Below are 27289 nucleotides of genomic sequence, written 5' to 3'. Positions count from 1 at the left end.
CCCAGATGTGCTGGGAGTACCTTTGTGATGGGGAAGGGTAGGCCTCTATGGTAGGTGGGCTAGATCAGCTCTGGAAGAGCTAAATGGTAAATACAGGACTTCCAAACGTGTTTTTATCATTTTTCAAAAAATAATCTCAGGTAATACAGTAGTTCTTTTATTTTGGGGGCATCTATCAGAGACCTTTATGTCTGATATACTGTACTACTGAGCTATGGTTTGGCCACATTTTATTAATTCAATCTAATGCATGTGTTCATTATTCACTGAACCTTAGAACATGCCTTGACTAATTATAGTTTAGTATTTTTTATCTAAATTTCCTATAAAATTATTTAATAGTTTAAGCAAAGTCAGGAAAAGGATTTACAAATACAGAACATAATACAATAAAGCTGAAAACATATTTCTATGTTAAAACACAAATTCATACTAAGTAAATTTTCTTTTTTGATTTCTTTTTTCTTCTCTACTCTTTTGACAAACAGTTTCATATACCCCAAGCATAACACAAACCTTTGATTCTCTGGCCCTGTCCTCTTGTCTATCATAAAATGGTGGGGATGAGCACAGAGCTTCAGGCAAACAAAAAAGTACTCATCAAATAAGCTGTGTCCCAGGACAATAAATCACACTTCAGTGCTTTCAATGCAATTTTGGTCTTTATTTCATCTCAGACATCTGCATCATGATTTGTCTTCACTAAGGCTCCTGCTCCTGAGCTCATAATATAGCAGGAAGATATGCAAATTATGTTCCCCTCTGCTCATGAAAACCAGCCCTGACCCTACAGCTCTGACAGAGGTACCAGCTCTGTACTCACAGGTCTTCCCATTTATTCATCATCCCTGAACACAGAACATCTAACATGGAGTTGAGACTGAGCTGGGTTTTCCTTGTTGCTCTTTTAAAAGGTAACTTATAAATAAGGAAAGATACTCAGTGCTTGAGTAAACATGAGTGAGAGGGACAGTGGACATTTGTGAGAGTTTACTGACAAGATTCTCTATTTTTGCAGGTGTCCAGTGTGAGGTGCAGGTGGTGGAGTCTGGGGGAGGCTTGGTACAGCCTGGAAGTTCCCTAAAACTCTCTTGCGTAACATCTGGATTCACATTTAGTGACTACTGGATGCACTGGGTCCGTCAGGCTCCAGGGAAGGGCTTGGAGTGGGTTGGTGTAATTAAACACAAACCAGATAACTATGCAACATCCTACGTGGAGTCTGTGAAAGGCAGATTCACCATCTCAAGAGATGATTCCAAAAGCAGTGTTTACCTGCAAATGAACAGCTTAAAAGTCGAAGACACCGCCATTTATTACTGTACTGGTAACACAGTGAGGGACCTTCAGTGTGAACCCTGACACAAACCTCCCTGCAGCAGTGCTCAGCACCAGCAGGGGGCGCAGAGAGCACATGAAGAAAAGGGACAGTGCAGGAACAGGGTCAGACATAACTGAGTTGTGGTTTATGTGGTCACAGCTGTCACCTCATATACTGATTTCTCAGAATGCTCTCCATTTTTATGTTCTGTGAAGTCTGTGATAATAGAATTCTGTCACAATTTAGGGTATATACCATACAGTCTAACATAAATTACATGTAAAAACTCACCTCTGATAGCAGAAATGATTCTGGTGAGGTCAAAGAATCACATGCTAAAAAAGGTCTCCAGTATCCCTGATGATTTTCCCTAATGAGTTTCAAAGCAAAGCCTTGTCAGTATTCTGATTAGGACATCTTTGGGATTAGGTGAATCATGAGGGATATGAGGTCGTACTCAGTAACCCACGTCCCTATAGGTTTCAAGTCTTTCTGCTTCCATAAGAACTATGCACAGATATGCCCTGTTTGTATTTCTAGCTGATTCAGTTACTTAATCTATAACTTTCATCATCATATCTCCCACTACATTTTGTTCACCTAACTTCCAGTCTTTGTTCTTACACAGACACGGCCCACTTACTTTAAGCTCTACTGAGACCTAGGCTGTAACTCTGTGGGGACTTGGGGAAGGTTGTTAGTGTATAAAAAATTAAAATATTGGTGGCGCACGCCTTTAATCCCAGCACTTGGGAGGCAGAGCCAGGCGGATCTCTGTGAGTTCGAGGCCAGCCTGGGCTACCAAGTGAGTTCCAGGAAAGGCGCAAAGCTACACAGAGAAACCCTGTCTCGAAAAACCAAAAAAAAAAAAAAAAAAAAAAAAAAAAAAAAAAAAAATTAAAATATTAAAGGAACATGACTGGTCCCAGGTATGGTGAAGAAGAAAGTTTATTAAGGATATGTGGGAGAGCAGATCCAGAGGCTGGGGATATGGGAGAGTCCAGAATGGACTTACGTGAGGAGTGGGTGGGGGAGGGGAAGGGACAGAGTATAACAAGGTGAAGCAGCCAGGAAGCCCCAAAGAGAGATGACGAGGAATAGGTAACTAAAATAACTGAATTACATGTGGAAGAGCTTCTGTGGGAGGGATACCAGCCTCTGGATGCCAGCCAGGAGAGCCCTGTAACATGTATGAACTGAGGGATGCAGGGAGAATCTGGCAACTACTTTCTGCTTTAATATTTTAAATAGGCATCTCAGCCATTTTTTCCAGGTTTGAAATTTAACATCCCAGTCTTTTTGTTCAATGCCCATCATCTTCTTTGACATAGTTTGGTGCTGCCAGGAGCAGACATGTCTCATAGTCATAAAAAAGATTCTATGATTAAAATGTCTTAAATGACATATTCTATAGACCTCTGAGGTGGCTGAAGACTTCTCTTTTTAAAAATTTATCTGTTTGACTTTGAAAACATACCTAATATGACTACAAATTCAATTGTAATAACTAACTACTACCTTTCATTTCTTTATATCCTAATTAGTTGGTAATAATAACCTTCAAGGACTAGCAATTTTCATTACATTGTTAAATAAACTGTATAGGTATAATACCTTGAACAAGATTAGAAGTGTATGTACAGTATTTTCTAACAAACTGAATCTCAACTTTATTTCAATATGCAAAATTTATATACAATATACAAAAATCCAAACCAATGTAAATATTTAAAACTAGTAGTTACTTTTTAATAGTAGATTCAATAATCTTCCTTTTTATCTTATCTTTATCTTAAATCTATATATCCATATGCAAATACAAGAAAAGAGTTTACAAATAAAGAATATAGTAATGTAATGCTGGAATCTGATATTTCTATGTAAAACTAAGCATACATACTAAGTAAATTTTCATGGTTTTTTTAATCAATCTTACTTCTCTATTCTTTTTTAAATAAAGTTTCATATAGACCAAGCACAACTCAAACCTATGATCCTCCTGCTCCAACCTCTTGCTTATCATATAATAATGGGAATGAACATAGGGGTTCAGGCACGCAAAAAAATATTCTACCAAATGAGCTATGTCCCAGGACAATAAGTGATACTTTGATGCCCTCTCCAAGGGCTACAGACTAGGGAGACTAAGCCTTGCCATGTTTTACTTTTCAGAATACATGTGTGATATCAAAACTTAGCAACTCAGGACACAATTTTGTGAGGATATATTTATGTTAATGTTTTAATAGAGGGAGGAGTGACAGTGTCTTGGATTGATTAAATTTCAAAAACAAATATTTGAAGTTTTCAATATCCAATGCTTGATAATACCAGTGTTACCACTGAGGAGAGAAGTGATCCAGCCATAGCAAAAGGAAGATGTGAAAGCAGCAGTAAGCTACAATGTCATGTGGCAAACATAGATTTATAGGAATGGGTTGAACTAAGTTGAAAGAGCTAGCTAATATAAGCTGGAGCCATAGGCCATACAGTTTGCCATTAATATAAGCCTCCATGTCAATATTTTATAAATGGCTACAGGAACTTGGGTGGAGAGGATTGTTCAGACCTTGGGTCTGGCAGGACCGAGAAATTTCACCTACATACCATTCACACTTGTAGGTATAGTTGATTGCTGCTGCTGCTATAATTTTCTGTGAATGGCAGTCTCCATCTCTTTCAGCCTTCCCAAATGGACTTAATATCAGAGGATATTCTGATATTATATCTCCAGGGAGCTTCCAGGACCCTGGACTGATTTGTGATCCTTAAGGCATCTTAAACAGCAACTACCCAGTTCTCTGAATACCTAATGGGCAGCCAGTGGGAAGATAGCCATGGGTTATAAAGTAATATTGATATGTGTGTTGGTGTTTATACATTCTATTGTTTCTTTTCCTGGGAGCAGCCTTCCTAGTACAGGGAATAAGTTCTACATTATACAAATAACTGAGACAACTAGATAATAAGAATATTGATTCAAATCAGGTGAAAGAATAGAGGATACTTTTATGGAGACCAGACTCTGAATCAACAAAGTCATAGCAGAGGGTCAATTTCTCTAATCACCAGGGCAGTGAAAACTGAAGTCACAAGGTGATGTCACCTCTGCCTGTGGATGTGTTCAGGGTGAGACGTGTGTTCACTTCTGTGACTGTGCTGGTGGTTAAACAAGGTTCCATGTGTATGGATGTTTAGGACATGAGACTACATATATGTAGCTGTCTCCTATCAAGTACATTTTCTGAAAATAAAACATGTATCCATACTTTTAGGAATTACTAGAATAAAACAAAATCAAAAATGTCGCCATCACAGTGAGGGGGACATTGAAACTTCACCAGACATGTCTGACTCTGACCAAGAGCTGTCTCAGGTGTCCAGCAACAAGAAGCACAAACCCAGGCACTAGGATGACACACCAGACCTGAGTTTCATCCAGAAATGTGACAGTACGTGATGCCTTTTAAATTGTATGTTTTTAAAATGGAGACCACATTACTAGATATAATGTATGACTTGTGCACAAAATAAAAACAAAACATGAAATGTATAAAGTGTGGTGAAACTTTAACTAGAAATAGTATACAGAAAAAAATCACAACATCATAAATTCTGTGATTATTGTCAATGACCACAAATGCTCTTCTATCTGCTCTGAGCTGTAGACAAATTTCTAAATGGTCTTATTAGATAAAAAATACGGAGCCAAATATAAGGGTGAAAGCCTTAGAGAGATCGTGGAAATAGGCAAAGCCACCAGCCAACCTTACCTCACCAACTCTGCAGCTTCCAAATGAGAGATACTTCCTGTCTACCCACGCACATATGTCTTGCTGTTCTGCCATCTGATTTGCTCTCTGTCCAGCTACATCACTTCCTCTTCCTGCCAGCTCTGTCACTTCCTGTTTGTCTGTACAGACCTTCAGACATCCATGGTTAACTAGTTTTGGAATTTAGGCACGTGCCACCACAACTGGCTCTGTTTCCAGTCTGGCCTTGAACACACAGAGATCCTGCTTGCCAAGTGGTAGGATTAAAGGCATGTGCTACCTCTGCCTGACTTCTGTGTTGTGGCTGGCTTTTTCCTCTGATCTCCAGGCAAGCTTTATTTATCAAAGCACAAATAAAATATCACCACATTTCAGCACAAATAAAATATCACCACACTGAGCATTGTCTTTTACATTAGTTCCAACTGCAGAGCTTACTGTATAGTAGGAAGAGATGCAAATAATGCCTTCCTCTGCTCATGAAAACCAGCCCAGTGTTGACCCTCACCTGTGACAGTGGAGCTGAGCCCTAGATTCCATCTAGGTCTTCCCATTCAGTGACCAGCACTGAACACAGACTGTTCATCATGGAATTGGGACTTAGATGGGTTTTTTTTATTGTTGCTATTTTAAAAGGTAATTTGCAGGGAAGAGATTCTGTTTGTATAATAGTACATGAGTAAGAAGAACAATGGATATATGTGACAGATTTCTGACTATGGTTCTCTGTGTTTTCATGAGTCCAATGTGAGGTGCAGCTGATAGAATCTCAGGGCAGCTTGGTACAGCCTGAAGGGTCAATTAAACTCTCCTGTGCAGTCTCTGGATTCATCTTCAGTGAGTACTCAGTGTCCTGGGTTGCCAAGCCCCAGGGAAGGGACTAGAGTGGGTAGGAAATATAAAATATGATGGAAGTGCAAAAGACTATGCAGAGTCTGTGAAGGACCAATTTACCATCTTCAGAGAAAATTCTAAGAACTCATTGTACATGCAAATGAGCAGTCCGAGAACTCTGCCATGTACTACTGTCTCAGAGACACAGGTGGGAAAGGTAACTGTAAGTCAAGACACAAACCTCCCTGTAAGGTGTTCAGGTGCAGTAGGGGGCACTGGAAACTCAGGGACCTCCAGGTCAACAGAAGAAGCAGGGAAGAGACATGAAAGGTTAAAATACTCTATGTCTGGATGGTCTCAAATCATAGTCCACATTTCCCAGGAACTTGTTCTACAGTCATAGCTTCTACTGATCTTTGACATAATTAAATCTCTAAACAAGTCTGTCTTCAGTTCTGATGTACACATTTAAATACAGAGTACAATCTGCCATGAAGAAAATGCAGAACATTACACAGGGAAGATATGACTCTGTGGTGAGTACCAGGATCACATGCTCAAGAGGCATGGAACCAACAAGTAGTTTTAAAAGCAAATGAAGTTGGAGTTGGGGAGTATTGGACTTCCCTGATGATTTAAAGGCATGCAATATATTCCAGAAAGAGCTGGGAGAATCCAGGCCTAGGTGTGTTATGACACCTCGAGTAATAGGTTGAGAAGTGTATCCCAGAATGAGATACGCTCAGAATATTTGTTTAAAAACAGTATTATTGGTTATACTATAAACAATGCCAAATTCCACTTTCGGCACATTGTATTGTTCCATGCTCCCAATACTGAATGTCCTTTTCCATAAGGAATGTTTAAACACTGACTTTTAACTTACTGAGTTAGATTTTCCTTCATGAGTTGACTGAGGTTTTTCCACTGTTCTGAGATCTAGAAAACAGGCTGTCTGTTCCTCAGAACTCTGCCATCGTTGCTGATGCAGAAGCATGATTGGCCAGTGGTGCAAGAGGCAGACGCTCATCCTATCAGCCTCAAAGGTGCAGAGCCTCCTATAGTTATAGGAAGATGTCGTTGTGGGCAATGTGCACCTTCCCTCTGTAATGAATGATGCTCAGGTCTAACACTGGGTTCAGGTTGAAGAGGCCTGTTATTCTGCCACACCTGTGCTGCATGCAACAGCTCATTTCCTCAGATTGCAGGGGATGCATTATTTACTTCTGACTCACATGACTTTGTCCCACCTCTAGTTATTTGATGACAATGAGTGTGACCATTTCATGCTTCCAGCACAATCATGGAAAAACTAAAGGAATCCAAAATTCAAGAAAAAATTATTGGCAATATGGCTCTCAAGAGTTACTAGAAATTTTAGGTGAATATCTAGAAGAATGTCAAAATGAATATGATGACCCTTAGTCTGTGATCAGCAATGTTGTGTGTCTTTAAGTGATACAGTCTCCATCAACTTTATATACTTATTCTTGTACCTCCTGTGAAGAATAAATTATGCAGGGCCAGAATTGAAAACCTGGATTCAAGTCTTTAACCTCAGGATTCAGGAGGCAGGGCCAGGGTGATCTCTGTGAGTTCAAGGCCAGCCTGGTCAACAGAGGGAGATCCAGGACAGGCACCAAAACTACACAGAGAAACCCTGTCTTGAGAAAACAAAAACAAACAAACAAAAAGAAAGAAAAAAAAAGAAAACCTAGATTCACACAGACATTTAAGTCTTATGAAATTGGGATGGAGAGGCTAGATCTCCTGTAGGAAAGGAAATAGTTTAGATAGTTGTGAATACATGGAAGTATGACTAGAAGGGAAGATCAAAAGGGGAGGGTGAGGAAAAGGGGAGCAACAGAGAAAATAAGGGGAAAGAGAGCTAAAACTTAGGGCCATTTGTGGAGTAGTATGGAAACCTAACACAGTAGATGATTCCAAAGTAGAAATGTAACACCAACATAAGCTAAAACTCCTTTGATTACAATGGTATCCAGCCTCAAGGTATGCTAGGTCAATGGTGGAAAAAAGCTTGTGGGAGTAACCAACAATATATGAGTTGACAAAAGGCCCATACAAAAAATGTAATCCATACTATACACTACTTGAGTGACCAAGATTCTCAGTAGAGATAGTCCAAGGACCTAAGATAAAAATAAATATTATTGTTGTATAAAAAGAAGATTGCAATAAAAGAACCCACAATGATGTTCTGCTACTTTGAAAGATCAGTGCCTTGCTCAGCCATCATCTGAGAAGCTTCCTTGCTGTGGATATTGCTATGTATAAATAAAACCTGATTGGCCAGTAGACAGGCAGGAAGTATAGGCAGGACAAACAAAGAAGAGAATTCTGGGAACAGGAAGGCTGAGTCAGGAGATGCTGCCAGATGCTGCTATGATAAGCAACATGTAAAGATACTGGTAAGCCACAAGTCACATGGCAAATTATAGATTAATAGAAATGGGTTAATTTATGATGTAAGAACTAGATAGCTAGAAGCCTGAGCCATTAGACCAAAACAGTTTAAATACTATAAGAGTCTGTGTGTTTATTTTATAAGTGGGCTGCGGGACTGCCGGGGATTGGAGGGAGCTGGGGAGATTCTCTCCAGCTACACTTCCTCCTGCAGCAGATGAAAATACATACAAAGACCCACAGCCAGACAATATTCTGAAAATGAAAGACCTTAGAAAACTCATCACTATCTAAGAAGTCTTCATCAAATCTCTCCCCTCAGAGCTCATGGAACACTGAACAAGAGGAGAAAAGAGTATAAGCGCCAGAGGGTAGAGAAGCACCAAGGAAATAAGGTCTATAAATCAACAGGATAGTTGCAAATATAAATTCAGAGAGACTGAAATACATGCACAGATCCTGTTGAGTCTGCACCAGATGGGGTACTAGAGCTGAAAGGAGAATTGGACACAAGCACCCACCCCTAACCAAGAAGCTATCTCCAATTGATAACCACCTACATGTGAAAAATTTTCTCTAAGGGAGTCTCACTGAGGAAACCACCTTTATTTCCAGCAGTGGATGGTCATCAGAAATCCAATTCAAATACAATTTTGGAGGTTCCTTGTCTCATAAGTTCACATGGCTTTTGTCGTTTTACTTATTTATTTATTATTGGGTACCAACCCCCACATTATTTACCTCAGGGACTCTTGAGGAATGAGAAATAAGAGACTTCAGTAGAAATAGAAGAGAGAGAAACAGATAGAAATGCAGCATAACCTCAGGTGGGCCTGGATCCTTATCCACCAGTCCAGAACTTTATTCCAAAGGTCTATTATTAACACGCCAAGGGGAGGAGCAAAGGACCTCTTCCTAGCTACTTACAGGCACGTGTAAACCCTTACAAACACGTGATACTCAGGGCCGTGGTCCAATCAACTTTTTATGTAGTCCTGCTGGGTATAGCCACAAGTAAACCCAGTGGACTCCAAGAATTTATCCCTTATTTTATCCTACGTTTTCTTTACATATATAGCATGTCTTATAATTTTGTGTCTTTTATGGGATTTCACAGTCCTTACATCAGTAGGTCTCTTCAGCCACACATGTTTCTTCTGCCTTTTTAAAGCATTTTCTTTCTGTGTGCTTGGGCTTTTTTTCCTGTTACAATGTGTTAGTTTTTATTTTATCTCATTTTATTTTATTTTATTATTCACTAGAAGCTTGCTTGTTTTAAAAAGAGAGACAGCAAATTGGTGTATCTGGATATGAAGGGAGGAGGAGAAGTCTTTAGAATTGAAGAGGGAGGAGAAACTGTAATCAGGATATATTATATGAAAAAAAAATTATATTCTCTGAAAAAGAATTTGACCATAGGTAAAAACTACTAGAAAGATGAGAAAAGAGGGAAGGACTCATATTGTGGCCAAACACTGACACATGTTGCAAACTCCAAGAGGAGCCTCAGTCTGTACAGAGACCCGAGGGAGGAGAATGTCCTCTCTATCTTAATCCTTAGTCTCTGTGGTTGGGCTATCACACACCTGTTCCCATGATTCTGTCAATGTCTAAACTGGGTGGGCTGTGAGCCAGGAGAGGATAAAGAAGGAATGGGGTCCCTGAGTAAGGTTCCTGGTGTGCAGAGGACCCAGCTGCTTCTCTCAGCATGTGCTTCCTCTACATCCCACAGCCTGGATGGAGCAAGAAGTAGGTGTGGACCCTGTGTAACAACAATATGACAGTCTGCCAAATATCTAGGAAAGATGAAAACCCATCTCATGTGTGGGAAAAGAAAAAAAAAGCAGGAGCCTGTTGGCTTACTAATCAGAAAGACAGTGCCCAGGAACCTAGTGTGGAAAGAAGGCTGGCACTGACCTGAGACAGCAATAGTACAGGAGCAGAATGGAGGTGGGAAGGGTGGACTAGGAAGTGGAGATGAGGACATGCCAAGGTGTGTTTGCTGTGATCCCTGTAGTCCTCATGCTCTCTTGCTCCAGACTCACACTACAGGAAGTCACATACAGTGATGGTCACAGTGTAACAGACAAATGGAATAGTGTCCACCCTCCCCATTTATAAAGACAAGGTTGACTCCCCACATGCAAATGCACCTTCTAACTCTAAGTTAAATCCCCTCCTGGACTGTGGGAGCTCACATCTCTCTCACAGGAGGCTGACCTCTGAGGAAGAGGAAGTATAGCCTAGAAGATGACACTGTTGGGTCTTCTATATCTGGTGACAGTCCTTCCTGGTGAGTGTTACCATTTTATATTATGTCCATGAGGGGTTGTGACAACCTGTGATTGACAGAATTGTCTCTTCCTGTCTGAAGGTATCCTGTCCCAGGTACAACTTCAGGAGTCAGGACCTGACCTGGTGAAGCCCTCTCAGTCACTGTCCCTCACCTGCTCTGTCACTGGTTATTCCATCACCAGTGGTTACTGGTGGAGTTGGATCAGGCAGTCCCCAGGGAAGAAGCTGGAGTGGATGGGGTACATAAGTTATGATGGTAGCACCTACTACAACCCATCCATCAAGAGCCGCATCTCCATCACCAGAGAAACATCCAAGAACCAGTTCTTCCTGCAGCTGAACTCTGTGACCACTGAGGACACAGCCACATATTACTGTGCAAGAGACACAGTGAGGGAACTTCAGCATGAGCCCAGATACAAACCTCCCTGCAGATGAGGTCTGGACCAGCAGGGGGCGCTGAGCCATAACTAAGCCCAGAAACTCTAAGACTTCAGAGCTGCAAAGAAAAAAATTCTGGTGTTCTCTGACTTTGCTTTTCACTCCCTAAGGGCAGCGAGGCTTTGGCGTCATTTCTTTCTCTGATCATGAAAAACTGTGTTTTTCTAAAGTCACATTTGCCTGTTTCACACTGTGACTCTCAAGATGGTGTATGTGGTAATATTTTTTGTCCTTTTGGTTGTGATTCTAGCCTTTACCAGCTGAGCCATTTTTCTGGTCTTTTTTCCAAGACTGGAAAATTTTTTAAATGAAAACATCTTTTTGAACCTCAGCTGACCTTGGCATCGTAATAATTGTCTAATTAAGAAATAAATTCTGCTCTGGATTCTCCATACCTTTCACCCTCAGGTACATCTCTATGTCACAACCCTTCCTAGATTATTAACACAAACCATTTGCTATTATGCCTAAGGAGTACATAAGAGATTTAACGGGGGTTCCATGCATCACTGCAGCTGTATTACCAACCCTGTAGAACAGAGCAGGGTTTTCCTGAGGTCAACTATGCATAACTGAGGTACAATGGCTCTGCTGTAAGGATGATACTCACTCCCAAAATTGGGATATTTTGTACAAAAATACATAAATTTGCATTGTGATTCAAAACATCATATTAAACAATTACTCATGTGTTTACACTGATAATTATTATTTTCAAATATGTCAGTGAAGAATCCACCTGTGATACAGAAAAGAACTGTAAGTTGTGTGTGCAGATAAACCTGGGCCTGCACCATTACTGTTTAATCTGTGATTGGTGATCTCCTCCTACAGAATTTCAAGTGAAGGGAAACTAAATCCAAGTGCAGACACTGAAACACAGTGCCTCATCCAAAAGGTAAAATTAAATCAGCAGAGTAAATGGACTTAGGGCATGTGCTCCCTATTCAGTTACCAAGATTGACACTCAGTTCTATGATGTTTTGTCTAGTTCTGAATGACCACTAGGGAAATTCTAGACAAACCAAAGATAAGACATAATGTGTGAAAATATCCCTGAACTTTTAGAATCCCAAAGATGGTGGCACAGTACACAAAGTGGTCAGAGTCCCTAAATCTTGCACTGCACAGCTACATCTCCATTGTGCATAGATGCTTTCCCTAAGGCCACTCACAACACAAAGAACAGGCATACATAACCAGGGACTCAAATATGAGATTTCAAGAGATTCAGAAGTAGATGGTCCTCCAAACAGGACAGCCAGGACTCAGAGACTGTCCTCCATTCCAGGGAGGGATCTCTAATGATGGCCATGCTTCCAACTAAACAGTGCAAAGTGATGGGAGGAAGTCACAGCCTGGAGGATGAACAAGGGAGAGGAGGCCATCTTCATGTTCATTGCTATGTCTAGATGGCAGGATCCACATCATTCCTGATTTGTCTGGGAGTTGATTAGGAAGGTAGAGAATCAAGAAAGTATCCCTGAGGTCTGTGCCTCTAGTTCTTCTAGTCAAGAGCAGGAAAATCATCCTGTCTGGGAGGGACAATTGACCTGTGTTCTGCTCACTTTTTATATGCTCTGGCAACTCTACCATAAAGAATAACACCCAGTTTTCAGACTGAAAGCTGAGCCCTGGCTGAGGTGCCCTCCTCTCCTTTACATAGGAATCTCCATCAAATATGTGTGTCCTGGAACTGCTTTTCTGCCTGGTGACTGTTCCCTACTATGAGTGTCACAGCATATAAGGGAAAAAAAACTGGGCATGTGGCCCACAGTTTGCATTTATGATTGATGGTGGAGTTCACTATTCCCAGATACACTGTCCCAGGTGTAGCTGCAGGAAGCAGGTCTGTCCTCATAAAATCTTTGCAGACCCTGTCACTGGCCTCTACTCTCTGGATTCTATGTAAACAACCATCATATTCACTGGGGCCTCAGTGAAGTTGTCCTGCAAGGCTTCTGGATACACCTTCACTCACCACTATATGTACTTGGTGAAGCAGAGGTCTGGACAGGGCCTGGAGTGGATTGGAGTTATTAATCCTGGAAGTGGTGGTACTGACTACAACCAGAAGTTCAAGGGCAAGGTGACACTGACTGCAGACAAATCCTCCAACACAGCCTATATGGAGCTCAGCAGCCTGACGTCTGAGGACTCTGCGGTCTATTATTGTGCACGAGACACAGTGTTGCAACCACATCATGAGTGTGTCAGAAACCCTGGAGGAGCAGGAATCTGCCCTGGGACTGAGATGACAAGATTAGCCTGGAGACTTGCTCAGAAATACTCATATGAGTGTCCCTTTGTCTGTAACTACACATTCCTATGAAGTCTTTATATCAACATTTCAAGAGCACTTTAGAGAATAAAGGGATACTGATTCAGGATGCCCTGCTATGCACAATACCTTGATTAGATCTTTATCAGTGACCGTCTCCATTCACATGCTCTTCTTTAATGAAAGAAAAGATAACAGGCTCTGGCAACATTAGGATATATATATATATATATATATATATATATATATATATATATATATACATAAAATGTAAGAGACTAGACCTGTTGGTGGAGGTGCTGGGAATATCCTGTAATATGAATTTGGCCAGTAAAGTGCAATCTAAAATATTAGGGCAAACTAAAACCCCTTTCAAAATTCAGTTTGATGTACCTAACACCACATCAAATACTTCATTGGAAGTTGTTCCCATGGATTTGTGCAGAGTCACTTTGCATTTCCTCATAAATCTAATTTTATACATTTATTTATAAGTAAGTATCATCCTGAAATGCTTTTGTTAGTATTAATCAAATTTTTTATTGGTTTAGATGTAGAGATGTAGCTGCTTGTCATGCTGTGGAGTCCTCAGGGTGTGGAGTATGCAAACTTTGGCAACATTTTAGGCTCCTGCTCAGGTAATATTGGGGCCAGAGCAGTGGGATTCCAAAGTGGGAAAGTAAGAGACTAGTTCATGTAACCAGGAGCCCTGTGTGTTCATGACCCTGATTTATTAAATTGGACTGTCTTTGTCTCAAGTTCGAGACTGACATTAATTGACATTAAATGGACATTAGTTTATGGTGCACAATGAACCCCCTTACACAGATATACAGATACACACACACACACACACACACACACACACACACACACACACACACCTTTTAATGTTAGAGACAGGATGGTCCACTTAGGACTTCTCTTGATTCTTGGCTTTGTTATAGCTTTGATAAGTCTGAATCCAATCATTTCTGGCTGTGTTTGCTTCTTTTTTTTCTAATTAAGGGAATGCATATATACTTTGTCTATACAAATGATGGTTGTCAGGAACAGAAGTAATACTGCCATTGATAGCATGGCTACAATCTGAATAATTTAATTAAAACAATAATAACAAAAAGAAAAGGATAAAACAACACAGTGGACATTGGGATTCTCTGGTGTAAACAGTTTCATTTCTATCTATCTACCTATCTATCTGTCTGTCTGTCTGTCTATCTATCTGTCTGTCTTCTCAAATCAAGTAAACATGTTGTATAAATAAGACCCTGTGCCTAGAATACACAATTTGTTTCTCTTCTGACCTGGCTCCTACACATACATGAGCACCCTCTGGTTGAGAGTTGTTTGGAATGTTGTTTTCTCACCAGTACATTTATTTTCCTCCTGGAATTCATTCTCACAGTTCATCACTATCCTTCCTCATCTTCTGGGCCTTTGCCAGGAGATCACATGATTCAGAGGAAGGGTCTCCTTCACTAAGTAAAGATGGACCGGAATTCCTTGTTCTCCAAGGTATTGTGCCCTCCTGCTATGGTCTTTGCAACATAAAGTGTCAACACCATTATGGACTATCTTGTTTGAATATAAAACACAGAGTCAGCATAGAAAGGAAAGAGGGGTTCCCTCACCTGTGAATTCTGAGAAACCATCAACAGAAAGACTAGGAGTGATATAAATATTGGGTTGTTAGATTTAAACTAGCTGGACCCATGCAAGGTTTATAGGCTGACTTCTATGGGAACAGTCTGGATATCTCAAAAATAGACAAAGCTTCCATCCTCCACAGAATACCATCTTTTGGCTTCCCTGATGGATCACAGCCACACAAGATTCCTAGGACAATCTTTCTGACCTGTACAGATTGCTGAGATATTATAAAACTGTCTACATACATTTCAGAGCAATCCCTAAATGGGAGTGAGATTAATCAGTTGGAGACCATGTTCTGTCAAAGAAAACACAGAGGGACTAGAGTTAATATTATATATTATAATTTTCAAATGACATCAAGTCCATATGATCAATAAAGTAGCTAAATATTTTTGCCCTAATACAGCAAGAAGTAAAACCAAAATAAATTATTAAGGCAGAGCCTGAGGAGCAGTTGCAGAGAGATCAGCAAGGATGTTTCCTGACTCTACCCGAAGTTTATTCCTCTCATTTAACCACATGCAAGGCCCAGGAGACCATCTCCTATGAAATAGAAACTTGCCTAGAAAGATATAAGATCTGACATGGAGAAATGCAGTTAGTTCTGAGAATCTATATCACTCTCCTGGGAATGCTACAGAAATATCAGAAATGACAAGGTTCAAAGGCACTCTCAATCACCATGAAGACAGTTTATCTCGTAGTAGAATGAATCACTCTATTAGAAAATTGGGCCCTTTTAATCTTGTCTCATGGAGAAGCAACTTCAAGGCTCTCCATGCTGAGACTCACCCCTAATCTTTGTAGAGTGTCATGTCCTAGGGAGGGGCAAGAACTCGTTAGAAGAAGATACATCAGTGTAGGACTCTAGAATGGAGGCTCTAGTTTACTCTTCACCTTTTTGAACTCATACATATGGTTCCTTTATTACTTTGAATATCTTTGAATATCTGGCAACAGATTTTTCCTTATCACAGTTTTCTGCTTCTTTCTAGTGTTTCCTTGTTAACGTTGGCTTCATGCTTAATGTAATGGAACTCTTTGTTGCTTCTTAAGCTAGGGAAATTGAAATGTTTTATCTATGAATTAGAGAAGTATCACTGGGAGAAGTGATGGGTTTTTTTTGTTAGTTCAGTTGGGTTACAGATTTCTGTTATCTGTAAAAGGAAAGAGAGTCTACTAGTGCAGACCTCAGCCTTGTCTACATTCTGTTATGTTGACAGTTTGTCTTAAGATAGTTTGGGAAACAAACAGACTATAGAATACGGCTTTAATGAGATCAAGATCAACACAACTCATTAAACAGCATAATATGAAGATAAAAACCAAGGGATCCATGGTCTGTTATCTAATGTCCATATGAAGGTCAGCCCACATGGCTGCTAGTGACCTATGATAACTACAGTGGACTTGCATGTTGATCACACTCTGGACACAAGGAGTGTTTAGATTAACCTTTCAATATTCTACAGGTATACTTAAGAAAATAAACAAATATATGAGCAATACTTAATGAATATGAAATGAACTTTTTCCCTAGGATTTGGGCAAAAAATTATTCAACAGTGATTTGAGTCCAGTTGGTACTAACCTTGTAAGCACTAGCAGTTACTTACTGAGCCAGGATTTCCTGATTATGGTCAGTAAGAACTGAATTTAACTAGGCCAGGATGGAGGGGGCACAGCAAGACTAATGCTCTGACAAGCTTATTGTGACTAGTCAGACTTTTAAGACTCTTATGAAAAACAATATAACAGCAGTTTCTAGGATCATTACAATAGTATATAACAGGATACTATGGTGTTTGTAAGTTATATGGATATAAAATATTAATATTTATGACCAATTTTCTTATCAAGCTTCTATATGCTTTGAAGACTTCTAGGGAACATAGAGAAACAGAGGTGGGCCTGAAAGCTTCACCACCAGCAGAAGCAGTTTGGTTCATCAAGAACTGAAAGGCACACAGTGCCCCAGGAGCCATGGGCTCTAACTTGAAAACCCATGACATGTACCTCTTAAGGTAGCAAGACTAGACCAACTACATGATTCTCTGCAAAATATGGTGAGCCAAGGTAAACAAGATGCTTCTTTTTTTCCTAGGCACAGTTATTTGGCATGTTATAATTCTTTGTAATGATTCTATAGTGCCAGTGGATAGTGTGGAATGGAACCAAATGCCACCATGGAAGACCATGACATTACAAAGAATATTAATAACTAAATAGGCACTTAAAATCAGTTTCTCCATATCCATTCAGTATATCCAGTAAAATTCATCCCTGTGGCTGAGCTCTCTGAGCACCAAAGTAGCAAAGATATGTCACTGCTCAAGACAGACAGAGAATCTTGAGTATAAGTCATGGCATCCCAACCTACAGGGGAGCTCAGGACCAGCAGGGAAACAATGGATTCAATAATCACCAGGACAGAAATGAGATGAGGTGTGGACTCAATAGCTTCTCTGAACACTTTTCTTAAAGTCTATTAGCTGAATAACACTTGCTGCAGTCTCCAATTTTCTATTTTTTTAAAATTCAGACTTCAATTTTCAAACACAGTAGAAATTCCTTGTCAAATATTATACAGATTTTTACTTTCTTATTTATTTTATTACAATTTATTTATTTATTTATGAGTTTTGAAAAAATGTTTTTCCATACAATGTATTCTGATCAATTTCCATAGCCAACTCGCTATCAGATCCTTCACATGTTCCCACCATTCAACTGGATGACATTTCTTTCTCTATATAGAAAACAAACATATAGATTAAAAAAAAGGAGTTAGAAAAGAAAAAAATAAGGAAAAAAGCTGGAGGAACACACACCTGCAGCCTTCTGGAAAAACAAATTTTAATTACTTGTACATTAAAAAACATTACAAATTCTCCTAATATATGAGTTTTTGAAATTTTCATGCACATTATCCTAATCACTGCCATCAGCTGTAAATCAGTTTTGTCAGGAAAAGGACAAAATGTCTCAGGTTGAGAATCTGTTGTGAGAGTAGGCCGTGATTATATCTACAGAGCCTGCATAGGTCTCAGGAATGGCTACTTCCTCAGACAGGATTAGGATTTTTACCTCAGCATCATGCTGCCTGACCTGAAATTCCTCTACCTCCTTCTTCTCCAGTTGAACTAGGTCCTTATCTAAGAAGTACCATGACTCATGAATATGCAAATCATGTGAGTCTATGGTGGTAAATACAGAGATGTCCACACCTTAGAACAACATATGATCAGTATCCTCTCCACAGTTACTGAGCACACAAGGTCCTCACCGTGAAATGGAGCTGGATCATCCTTTTGTTGATGGCAGTAGCAACAGGTAAAAAGCTCCAAAGTTCCAGACTTGAGGAGGGGCCATACTGTCAGGTCACTATGACATCCACGCTGCCTTTCTCCCCACAGGTGTCCACTCCCAGGTCCAGCTGCAGCAGTCTTGGGCTGAGCTGAGGAGGCCTGGGGCCTCAGTGAAGATGTCCTGCAATGCTTCTGGCTACACCTTCACTGACTATTCTATGCACTGGGTGAAGCAGAGGCCTGGACAGGGTCTGGAGTGGATTGGATGAATTGGTACTTGAAGTGGTAATACTGCTATACACAGAAGTTCCAGGGCAAAGCCAAGCTGACTGTTGTGGTGGTATTGTGTTCCCCAGAAATATTGTGCACCCTAATAAACTTATCTGGGGTCAGAGACAGAACAGCCACAATATTAAACATAAAGGATAGGCATTGGTAGCACACACCTTTAATCCCAGCACTTGGGAGGAAGAGCTAGGCAGAAATCCACGTGTTCAAGGATACAGGCAAGCATGGTGACTCTCGCCTTTAATCCCAGAAAGCGAGCCTTTAATCCCAGGGAGTGATGGTAGAAGGCAGAAAGATATATAAGGCATGAGGGCCAGGAACAAGAAGCATTTGGCTGATTAAGCTTTTAGCTGGTTAAGCTTCAGACTTGCGAGCAGCAGTTCAGCTGACAGCCATTGGAATGAGGACATAGAGGCTTCCAGTCTGAGGAAACAAGATCAGCTGAGAAGTTGGCCAGGTGAAGTTAGCTGTGGCTTGTTCTGTCTCTCTGATCTTCCAGTGTTCACCCCAATAACTGACCTCAGGTTTGATTTTATTAATAAGACTCTTTGAGATTCATGCTACATCCTGTAGAAAAGTCCTCCAGCACAGCCTACATGGATCTGAGCAGCCTGACATCTGAGGACTCTGAAGTCCATTACTTTGCAAGACACAGTATTGTAATTCACATCCTGAATGTGTCAGAAATGCTAGAGGAATAGGAACCTGCCTTAGGACTGAAATATCAGATATTTTAGCCTGGAAACTTAACCAGAATAATCATTCTGAGTGTCCATTTGTCAGCCATCTCTTCACAGTCCTATAGAGTATTTATCAACATTTAAAAAGGACATCAAAGAACAAAGTAATGCTGATTCGGGATGCTCCCTATAGTACTCCATACCTTGACTATATCTTTATCAGTGACTACCTCCGCTGACATGTTTCTTCCATAATGAAACAAAAAATGGCAAGCTCTGGTAAAATATTACATGCACACGCACGCACACACTCATGTTTGAGACTTAATTGGAACCTCAGTTTGAGACTTAATTGGAATGTCTGTTTTCCTGCAAGTACATTTATTTTCCATCTGTAATTTATTATCACAGTTCACCATTATCGTACCTTATCCTCTGGGCCATTTCCAGCAGATCACATGATACTCAGGAAGTGTCTTCTGAACCAAGTAAAATTGGTTAGAAATTCCTTGTCCTCCAAGGCCTAGTGCCCTCCCACTCTCAACTGTGCAACATAAACTGTCAACACCATCAAGAACTCTCTTGTTAAAAAATAAACCATTGTCAGGATAGAAATGAAAGAGGGGGTTCCCTATCTGTGAATTCTAGGGACTCATCAACAGAAAGACTAAGACTGGTATGAATGTTGGGTTGTTGTTAGATTTGAACTGGATGAACACATACACATTTCATAGGGCTGACTTCTGTGAGGAAAGCCTAGATTTCTCAAGGAGCATCAAAGCTTCCATCCTCCACAGAATTCCACCTCATGATTCCCCTGAAGCACCACAGTCAAACAAGATACCTAGGACAACATTTCTGACCTTTACAGGATTGCTAAGAGATTAAAAATCTGTCTACAAACATTTCAGAAGAATACCTACATGGGAATGAGATTCATCAATTGGAGACCATGTTCTGTCAAAGTAAACAGTTAGGGACACAGTCTGATATGGAATATTATTATTTTCAAATGACATCAAGTTTATATGATCAATAACATTGCTAAATATTTTTGCTGTGAGACAACAAAAACTAAAACCAAAACAAAAATTAGTTACACAGAGCCTGAGGAGCAGGTACAGAGGCCAGCAAGAGTGTTTCCTGACTCTACTCAGAGTTGATTCCTCATTTAACCACATACAAGGCCCAGGAAACCACCACCTAAAAAAATACAAGATCTGACATGGAGAAGTTCAGTTAGTTCCTAGAATCTATGTCACACTCCTGGCAATGCCCCAATAACAGAAATGACCCAGTTCAAAGGCCCTCTCAATCCCCATGAATAAAGTTTATCTCATCATAGAATGAATTCCTCAACTGGAAAACTAGGAACTAACAATCTTGTCTCACAGAGAGGCAGTTTCAAGGCTCTTCATGATGAGATTCACCCCCATTCAGTATAAGAGTGTCAAGTCCTATGGAGGGGGCAGGAATGGTTAGATGGAAGGACATCAGAGCAGGGCCCCAGAGTGGAGGCTCTAGATTCCTCTCCACCTTTTGGAATCATAGACATGGTTCCTTTACTACTCTGAAAATGGTTTAAAATAGTTACCTGATGTGTAGGAGTCCTACATCCAACACAGCTGACACCAGACTAGCAGTAAATATAAACAGAAAAGTTCAGAATTTTATGAGTTGTTTACAGAAGAATAATAGTATAGAGAATTTGCATATCATTGTTTTTTAATACTGAGTATCACACACCAGATTTTGCATGAAAGAACACTAAGCCATGCCTTTGAAAACTATTTCTTTAAGTATATATCTTGATTCAACATTCATAGATCATTGCTAATCATTCTGAATTATTGACATTGTATTATACTGGTTTCTATGTGGCAAGTAAGCAAAGTGGGGTCTCTGGTCAAAAACAATAAAATAAGATGTTAAATTATATCACAAATGTGTAATAAACAATAGATACTTTTTTAATCTTTCTCTATTACTTAGTATTGTGTCTTTCCTTTGCTCTAGGCATTCATAGGTCTAATACTTCCACCACAAACTCATTATACCAAGGTAGGAGGGTTATGAAATCTATCTCAGCAGGCTTTTTATATCACACAGAACTTATCCTTGTGGCTTTGGCAATGGCAGAAGCAGACCATTGACAGAACTCAGAGGAGCTGACAGGGAAAGGATCCATTCCCAAGTTCCACACCCTGTCAGAATTTTACTGATCTGACATTATAAAGGAGCAGACAATGATCAGGCAGGTTCCAATCCCACCCTCAATCACTGTGTCCTTCCTCACTCTGCTTCTCTTCCCTGAGGCTCTGATCCTCAGAGGGAACTAGCAGCAGGGATAAGTGCCCCAGCAGACAATCCTGAGCTGACAGTTTTGTTAATTGTTCACATACCCAAAAGACAAAGAGAACATACCAAGCATGGTATAGTGTGAAACTCAATATAAACACAGAAATGGGGTTCTTCCCTGATTTGTTGGTACAACCTATAGAGATCTCCTCTAATTCTTTGAAAGGCCAAGAATGAATTTATTCTAGAGAAAGGCAGCGGTGGTGCTTTGAGAAACTTCATAGTTTATTCCTGTGATGGAAACACAACTATTACACAAATGGAATATACATTTTTTTTACAGTTTTCAACATTTTCATCCATCAGAGAAATACAAATTAAAGAAAAAGTTTCAGATTTTATCTTATCACAGTAAGGATGACATTTATTGGGGAAACAAATGACACCAAATATTAATGATTCAATGGAGAAACGGGAACCATAATGCATGGTTGGTGAGAGCATGAACTGTTGCTGTCCCTATGAAATTTTTTCTGTAATTTCGACTAAAAGCTAAAAATAGAAATGTTGCATGGACTGTCCACATCATTCCTGAGTAGACACCTATGGACTCTCTACTGCAAAGATGCCACATCATTTTTATTCAGTATTGTTCTCTTCATAGCATCTGAGTGCTGGAATCAGCCTAAAGGCATATCAGCTGATGAATAGACAATAAAGATGTGGTTAAAGCTTGTCTTCTGTTCTGTGGAGGAACCTGCATGACTCCATTTTAAAGGCAGCCACCATTATGCTGTATTTTTAAAAAATAAGTTTTTATTTACTGTGAGAGTTGAGTTGCTTTCTGGTTCCTAGAACCAGACCTTCCCAAACCCATTACCTTTATCTGTTTTTGAGAATACCCTGGATCATCCCTGACCCTCAATATCCTCCTAATCAAATTGTGGGGGGCATCATGATGATTTTTCAGGTTTTTGTATGTCCTTATTACACCATTGTCTCCCTTCTGTAAAATTACTCATGATATTACTCCTTAAAAGAGGACCAAGAGGTGGGTTTAGGGCTGCTCTCTTTAACCTGACTTAAGAGTCAGTCCCGGGCCAGCTCTTGGGTTCACCCCAATAAAAATCAAACTTGCTTCAAATTTGGCTCAAATTGGTAGTGGTCTTATTCTTGGCATTGGGATTAACACTATCTAGACAACATTCGGGTTCATGCTCCTTTTCATTAAACTTTTTAGGTCTCTCGTGGCAGATTCAACAATCACACAGGATAGCCAATTATATTTCTAACAAAACAGTTAACTTAATATTTCTGATTGCTGATGAAAGTTATGATCCCCGGTCCCTGAACAGAAATGTTGGGTGTCCTTAAGTGATGCAGTCTCCATCAAATGCCTGTTCCTATTCTTGAGCCTACTGTCAAGAATGAATCATGAATGGCCAGAATTGAAGGCCTGGATTCAAATGAAAGAGCTTTAAGTCTTAAGGGACTTGAATGGAGAGGATAGATTTCCTGTAGGAAAAGAAACTATTATAGATAATTTTGGATGCATGGGAGATGGCTGGAAGGGAAGACCAAAAGGGGAGGGTGAGGAAAATGGGAGTATCAGGGAGAATAAAGGGCAAGAGAGCTAAATGTAAGAGCCATTTGAGTGGTAGTATGGAAACCTAACAGAATAGAAGAATCCAAAAGAAGAAATGTAACATGAACATAAGCTACAACTCCTTGGATTTATAGTGGTAACTGGCCTGCAATATATGCTATGTCAATGATGGTAAAAAGCTTGTGGGAATAACCATCAATATATGCTTTTTATGGTCCATACAAGAAATAGAACCCTACTCTATACTACTTGAGTGAGCAATAATCTTAGATAAGATAGCCAGGAACCTAGAATAAAAATAAATATTGTTGTTCTATAAAAGAAGATTGCAATAAATGACTTCCAATGACATTATTCTCCACTAAAATATCAGTGCCTTGCTCATCCATGATGAGAAAAGCTTCCTCCTGCAGCACTTGGGAACACATACAGAGACCCACAGACAGACAATATTCTGAGAGTTAGAGACCTAGGACACTCAGCACTATATGAGATGTCTTCATCAAATTCCCTCAGGGTCGTGGAACACTGACGTAGTGGAGAAAAGAATGTAAGAGTCAGAGAGGATAGACCCACCAAGGAAATAAGGCCTCCAAATAAACAGGATAGATGCACATATATATTCAAAGAGACTGAGGTTTTATGCACAGGGCCCTCATGGTATGCACTAGGTGGAGTCCTAGAACTGAAAGGGGAAGAAGACACTGTGCCCATCCCTAACTCAGAAGCTATCTCCAGTTGATAACCACTTGCAAATTAAAACTTAGTTTTCTCTAAAGGAGTCTCATTGAGGAAATCAACTACTCTTAAGCACAGGCTTCATGTGTAGCAGTAGATGGTCATCAGAAATCAAATTCCAATGCATTTTTGGAGATTCCTTGTCTCATAATATCACATGGCTTTTATCATTTTATTTATTTTTTATTATCCAAAAGATCCTCTTCCTATATACTATAGCTTCTAGTTTAATATTTTTATGGGAATCCAGAGTATGTAAATCAGTAGGTCTCTGTATCTGCACTTGTTTCTTAGCCCTGTCTTGGTCTCTCTTCCTTCGGTTTGTTTTATTTGTCTGGTTCTGATGTGTTAGTTTTTGTTTGATCTCATCTTATTTTATTTTATTATTATTCATTAGAAGCCTGTTTGATTTCTAAAGAGACACAGCAAGATGGTGTATGTGGTTGGGAGGGCAGGTGGGAAGATTTGGGAGGTGAAGAGAGAGGAGAAACTGTAATCAGGATATATTCTATGAGAAAAATATATATTCATAAAAAAAAGACTTACTTTAAGTAAAGATTGCTAGGAGGATGAGGAAAGATAGAAGGACTCATATTGTGGCCAAACACTTACACATGATGTAAACTGCAAGAGGAACCTCATCTGTACAGAAACCTGAAGAAGAAGAATGGCCTCTGTATTTTAATCCTTAGTCTCTGTGGATGGGCTATCACACACCTGCTCCCATGGTTCTGTCAATGTCTAACCTGGGTGGTCTGTAAGCCAGGACAGGATAAAGAAGGAATGGGGTCCCTGAGTAAGGATCATGGTGTGCAGCGTTCCCAGCTCCTCCTCTCAGCATGTGTTTCTTCTACATTTTACTGACTGAATAGAGCAAGAAGTCCATGTGGACCCTGCACAACAAAAATATGACAGTGTGCCAATGTGCTAGCAAACATGGAAATCCATCTCCTAAGTATGAAAAAGGTGAGCTTACTAATCAGAAAGCAGGAGCTCAGGAACCGAGTGTGAAAGGAAGGTTGGCACTGACCTGTGACTGAAAAAGTACAGGAAGGAAAAGAATGTAGTTGGGGAGGTTGGACTAGGAAGTGGAGGTTGGTCATGCCAAGGTGTGTTTCCTGTGATCCCTGTAGTCCTCATGCTCTCTTGCTCCAGACTCACACTACAGGAAGTCAGATACACTGATGGCCACAGTGTAACAGACAAATGGAGTAGTGTCCACCCTCCCCATTTATAAAGACAAGGTTGACTTCCCACATGCAAATGCACCTTCTAGCTCTAAGTTAAATCCCCTCCTGGACTGTGGGAGCTCACATCTCTCTCACAGGAGGCTGACCTCTGAGGAAGAGGAGGTGTAGCCTAGAAGATGAGACTGTTGGGACTTCTGTACCTGGTGACAGGCCTTCCTGGTGAGTGTTACATTTTTCATTTATGTGTCCATGAAGGGTTGTGACAACCTGTGATTGACAGAATTGTCTCTACCTGTCTGAAGGTATCCTGTCCCAGATACAGCTTCAGGAGTCAGGACCTGACCTGGTGAAGCCCTCTCAAACACTGTCCCTCACCTGCTCTGTCACTGGTTACTCCATCACCAGTGATTACTGGAACTGGATCAGGCAGTCCCCAGGGAAGAACCTGGAGTGGATGGGGTACATAAGTTATGGTGGTAGCACCAACTACAACCCATCCCTCAAGAGCCGCATCTCCATCACCAGAGAAACATCCAAGAACCAGTTCTTCCTGCAGCTGAACTCTGTGACCACTGAAGACACAGCCACATATTACTGTGCAAGACACAGTGAGAGGACTTCAGCATGAGCCCAGACACAAACCTCCCTGCAGAGGAGCTCTGGACCAGCAGGGGGCGCTGAGCCATAACTAAGCCCAGAAACTCAGACTTCAGAGCTGGAAAGAAAAAAATTGTGGTTTTCTCTGTTTTTCCTTCTCAGTCCCTGAGGGCTGGGAGGCTTTGGGGTCATTTCTCTCTCTGATCATGAAAACTTTGTTTTTGTAATGCCACATTGCTTATTTCTCATGTTTACCTGGTGTGGTTCTCTGCAATATTCTACGTCTGCACTTAAAAAGCAAAAATGTCACTAATGAAGGAGTTAGAATATTTATCTGGGGTTATAAAGTAAGTTTTTAGAACACAGAAAATACATCTGTGTCTTGCAGGCAGGACACAATTGTAGGTCAAAGGATTTGTAGCTGGGTTGCTATTTACCTTTTTACTTTGGTGTCATGCAGACAGAATACCTTTTGTTGGCATAACCAACCAATATCTGAATGTATTTCAAGATTACTCTGTGAGATTACACCTATTCCTGACACTGCTCAGGTGGCTGAGACTATAATACTAGATTGTCATGGGGCCTAGGAGAAAATCAAATACTACTGTTCTGCTAAAGAAGGAATAGGGATGAAAGATTGGAAAAATCCAGCAAGTCTGCCAGCACTTAGAAGCAAGCACTTAGAGGAATAGAAAGCCTACTTGCTAAGGAAGAACAATGTCTACCTAGCAGTTCAGAGAAGCAAGAAGATAATGAAGACTATCTAAACTGTGGGAATGAGCATAGGCCACATAATGGCATGTGGAAGAAGTTCACAGGAAGAGAGTATTCTGTTGGAGAGGAAGGAGCTGGACTTTCTCATGGTGCAGTACAGGAAAGTTTCTCAAGGTCCAGGAGGATCTTTGCTTTAAGAAAGAGCAGACTTAGCTTGTGTTGAGAGAAAGACAAGCCTTTGAGGATCCAGAGAGCAGAAGGATATGGCAAGGAAGGAAATAGACCCACTCAGTGTTTTAGGAAGATCACAGAAGTACTGGGAGTACCTTTGTGATGGGGAGCAGCAGGTCTCTATGGTAGGTGGGAAAGGTCAGCCCTGGAGGAAATAAATGGTTAACACAGGTCTTCAAAATGTGTTTTCATCATTGCTGAATAATCGCAGATAGTATTTATATGTATATAGTAATTCTTCTTTTTGAGGATAAATCTTTGGGCTTTAGGACTTATATACTGTACCACTGAGCTAGGCTTTAGACACATTTTGTTACTTCAATTCAATATAATTATTATTCATTGAACCTTATACTAGATTTCTAATTATTATATTTTAACATTTACCTAATTTCCTATGAAAATATAAATAATTTATGCAAAGACAGGAAGAAAGTTTACAAATAAAGAGTATAGTAATATAATGCTGAAATCTTTTATTTCTATGTAAAACTAGGAACTCATACTAAGTAAATTTTCATGTTTTTTTTCAATCCATTTTACTTCTCTATTCTTTTTTAAATACAGTTTCGTATAGACCAAGCACAATTCAAGCCTATGAATCTCCTGTT

The 27289-nt window shown here is 40.1% G+C and overlaps 2 pseudogenes and 1 gene segment (V, D, J or C); all 3 read left to right on the top strand.

The window, feature by feature from the left end:
• Positions 1-825: 825 nt before the first annotated feature.
• Positions 826-1458, top strand: LOC128110386 (immunoglobulin heavy variable 3-73-like; annotated as a pseudogene).
• A 9144-nt stretch (positions 1459-10602) lies between these two features.
• LOC128110385 (Ig heavy chain V region 3-6-like) lies at positions 10603-11085 on the top strand. The segment is given in 2 exon segments: positions 10603-10645; positions 10727-11085. Coding segments are annotated over 2 exon segments (402 nt in total).
• A 14189-nt stretch (positions 11086-25274) lies between these two features.
• Positions 25275-25825, top strand: LOC128110383 (Ig heavy chain V region 3-6-like; annotated as a pseudogene).
• Positions 25826-27289: the final 1464 nt, after the last annotated feature.

Source organism: Peromyscus californicus, unplaced genomic scaffold (genome assembly GCF_007827085.1).
Source record: "Peromyscus californicus insignis strain IS unplaced genomic scaffold, ASM782708v3 Scaffold_15__1_contigs__length_86483966, whole genome shotgun sequence".
Taxonomy (NCBI): domain Eukaryota; kingdom Metazoa; phylum Chordata; class Mammalia; order Rodentia; family Cricetidae; genus Peromyscus; species Peromyscus californicus.
The sequence above is the reverse complement of the archived record's forward strand: the minus strand, read 5'-3'. Positions and strand labels throughout refer to the sequence as shown.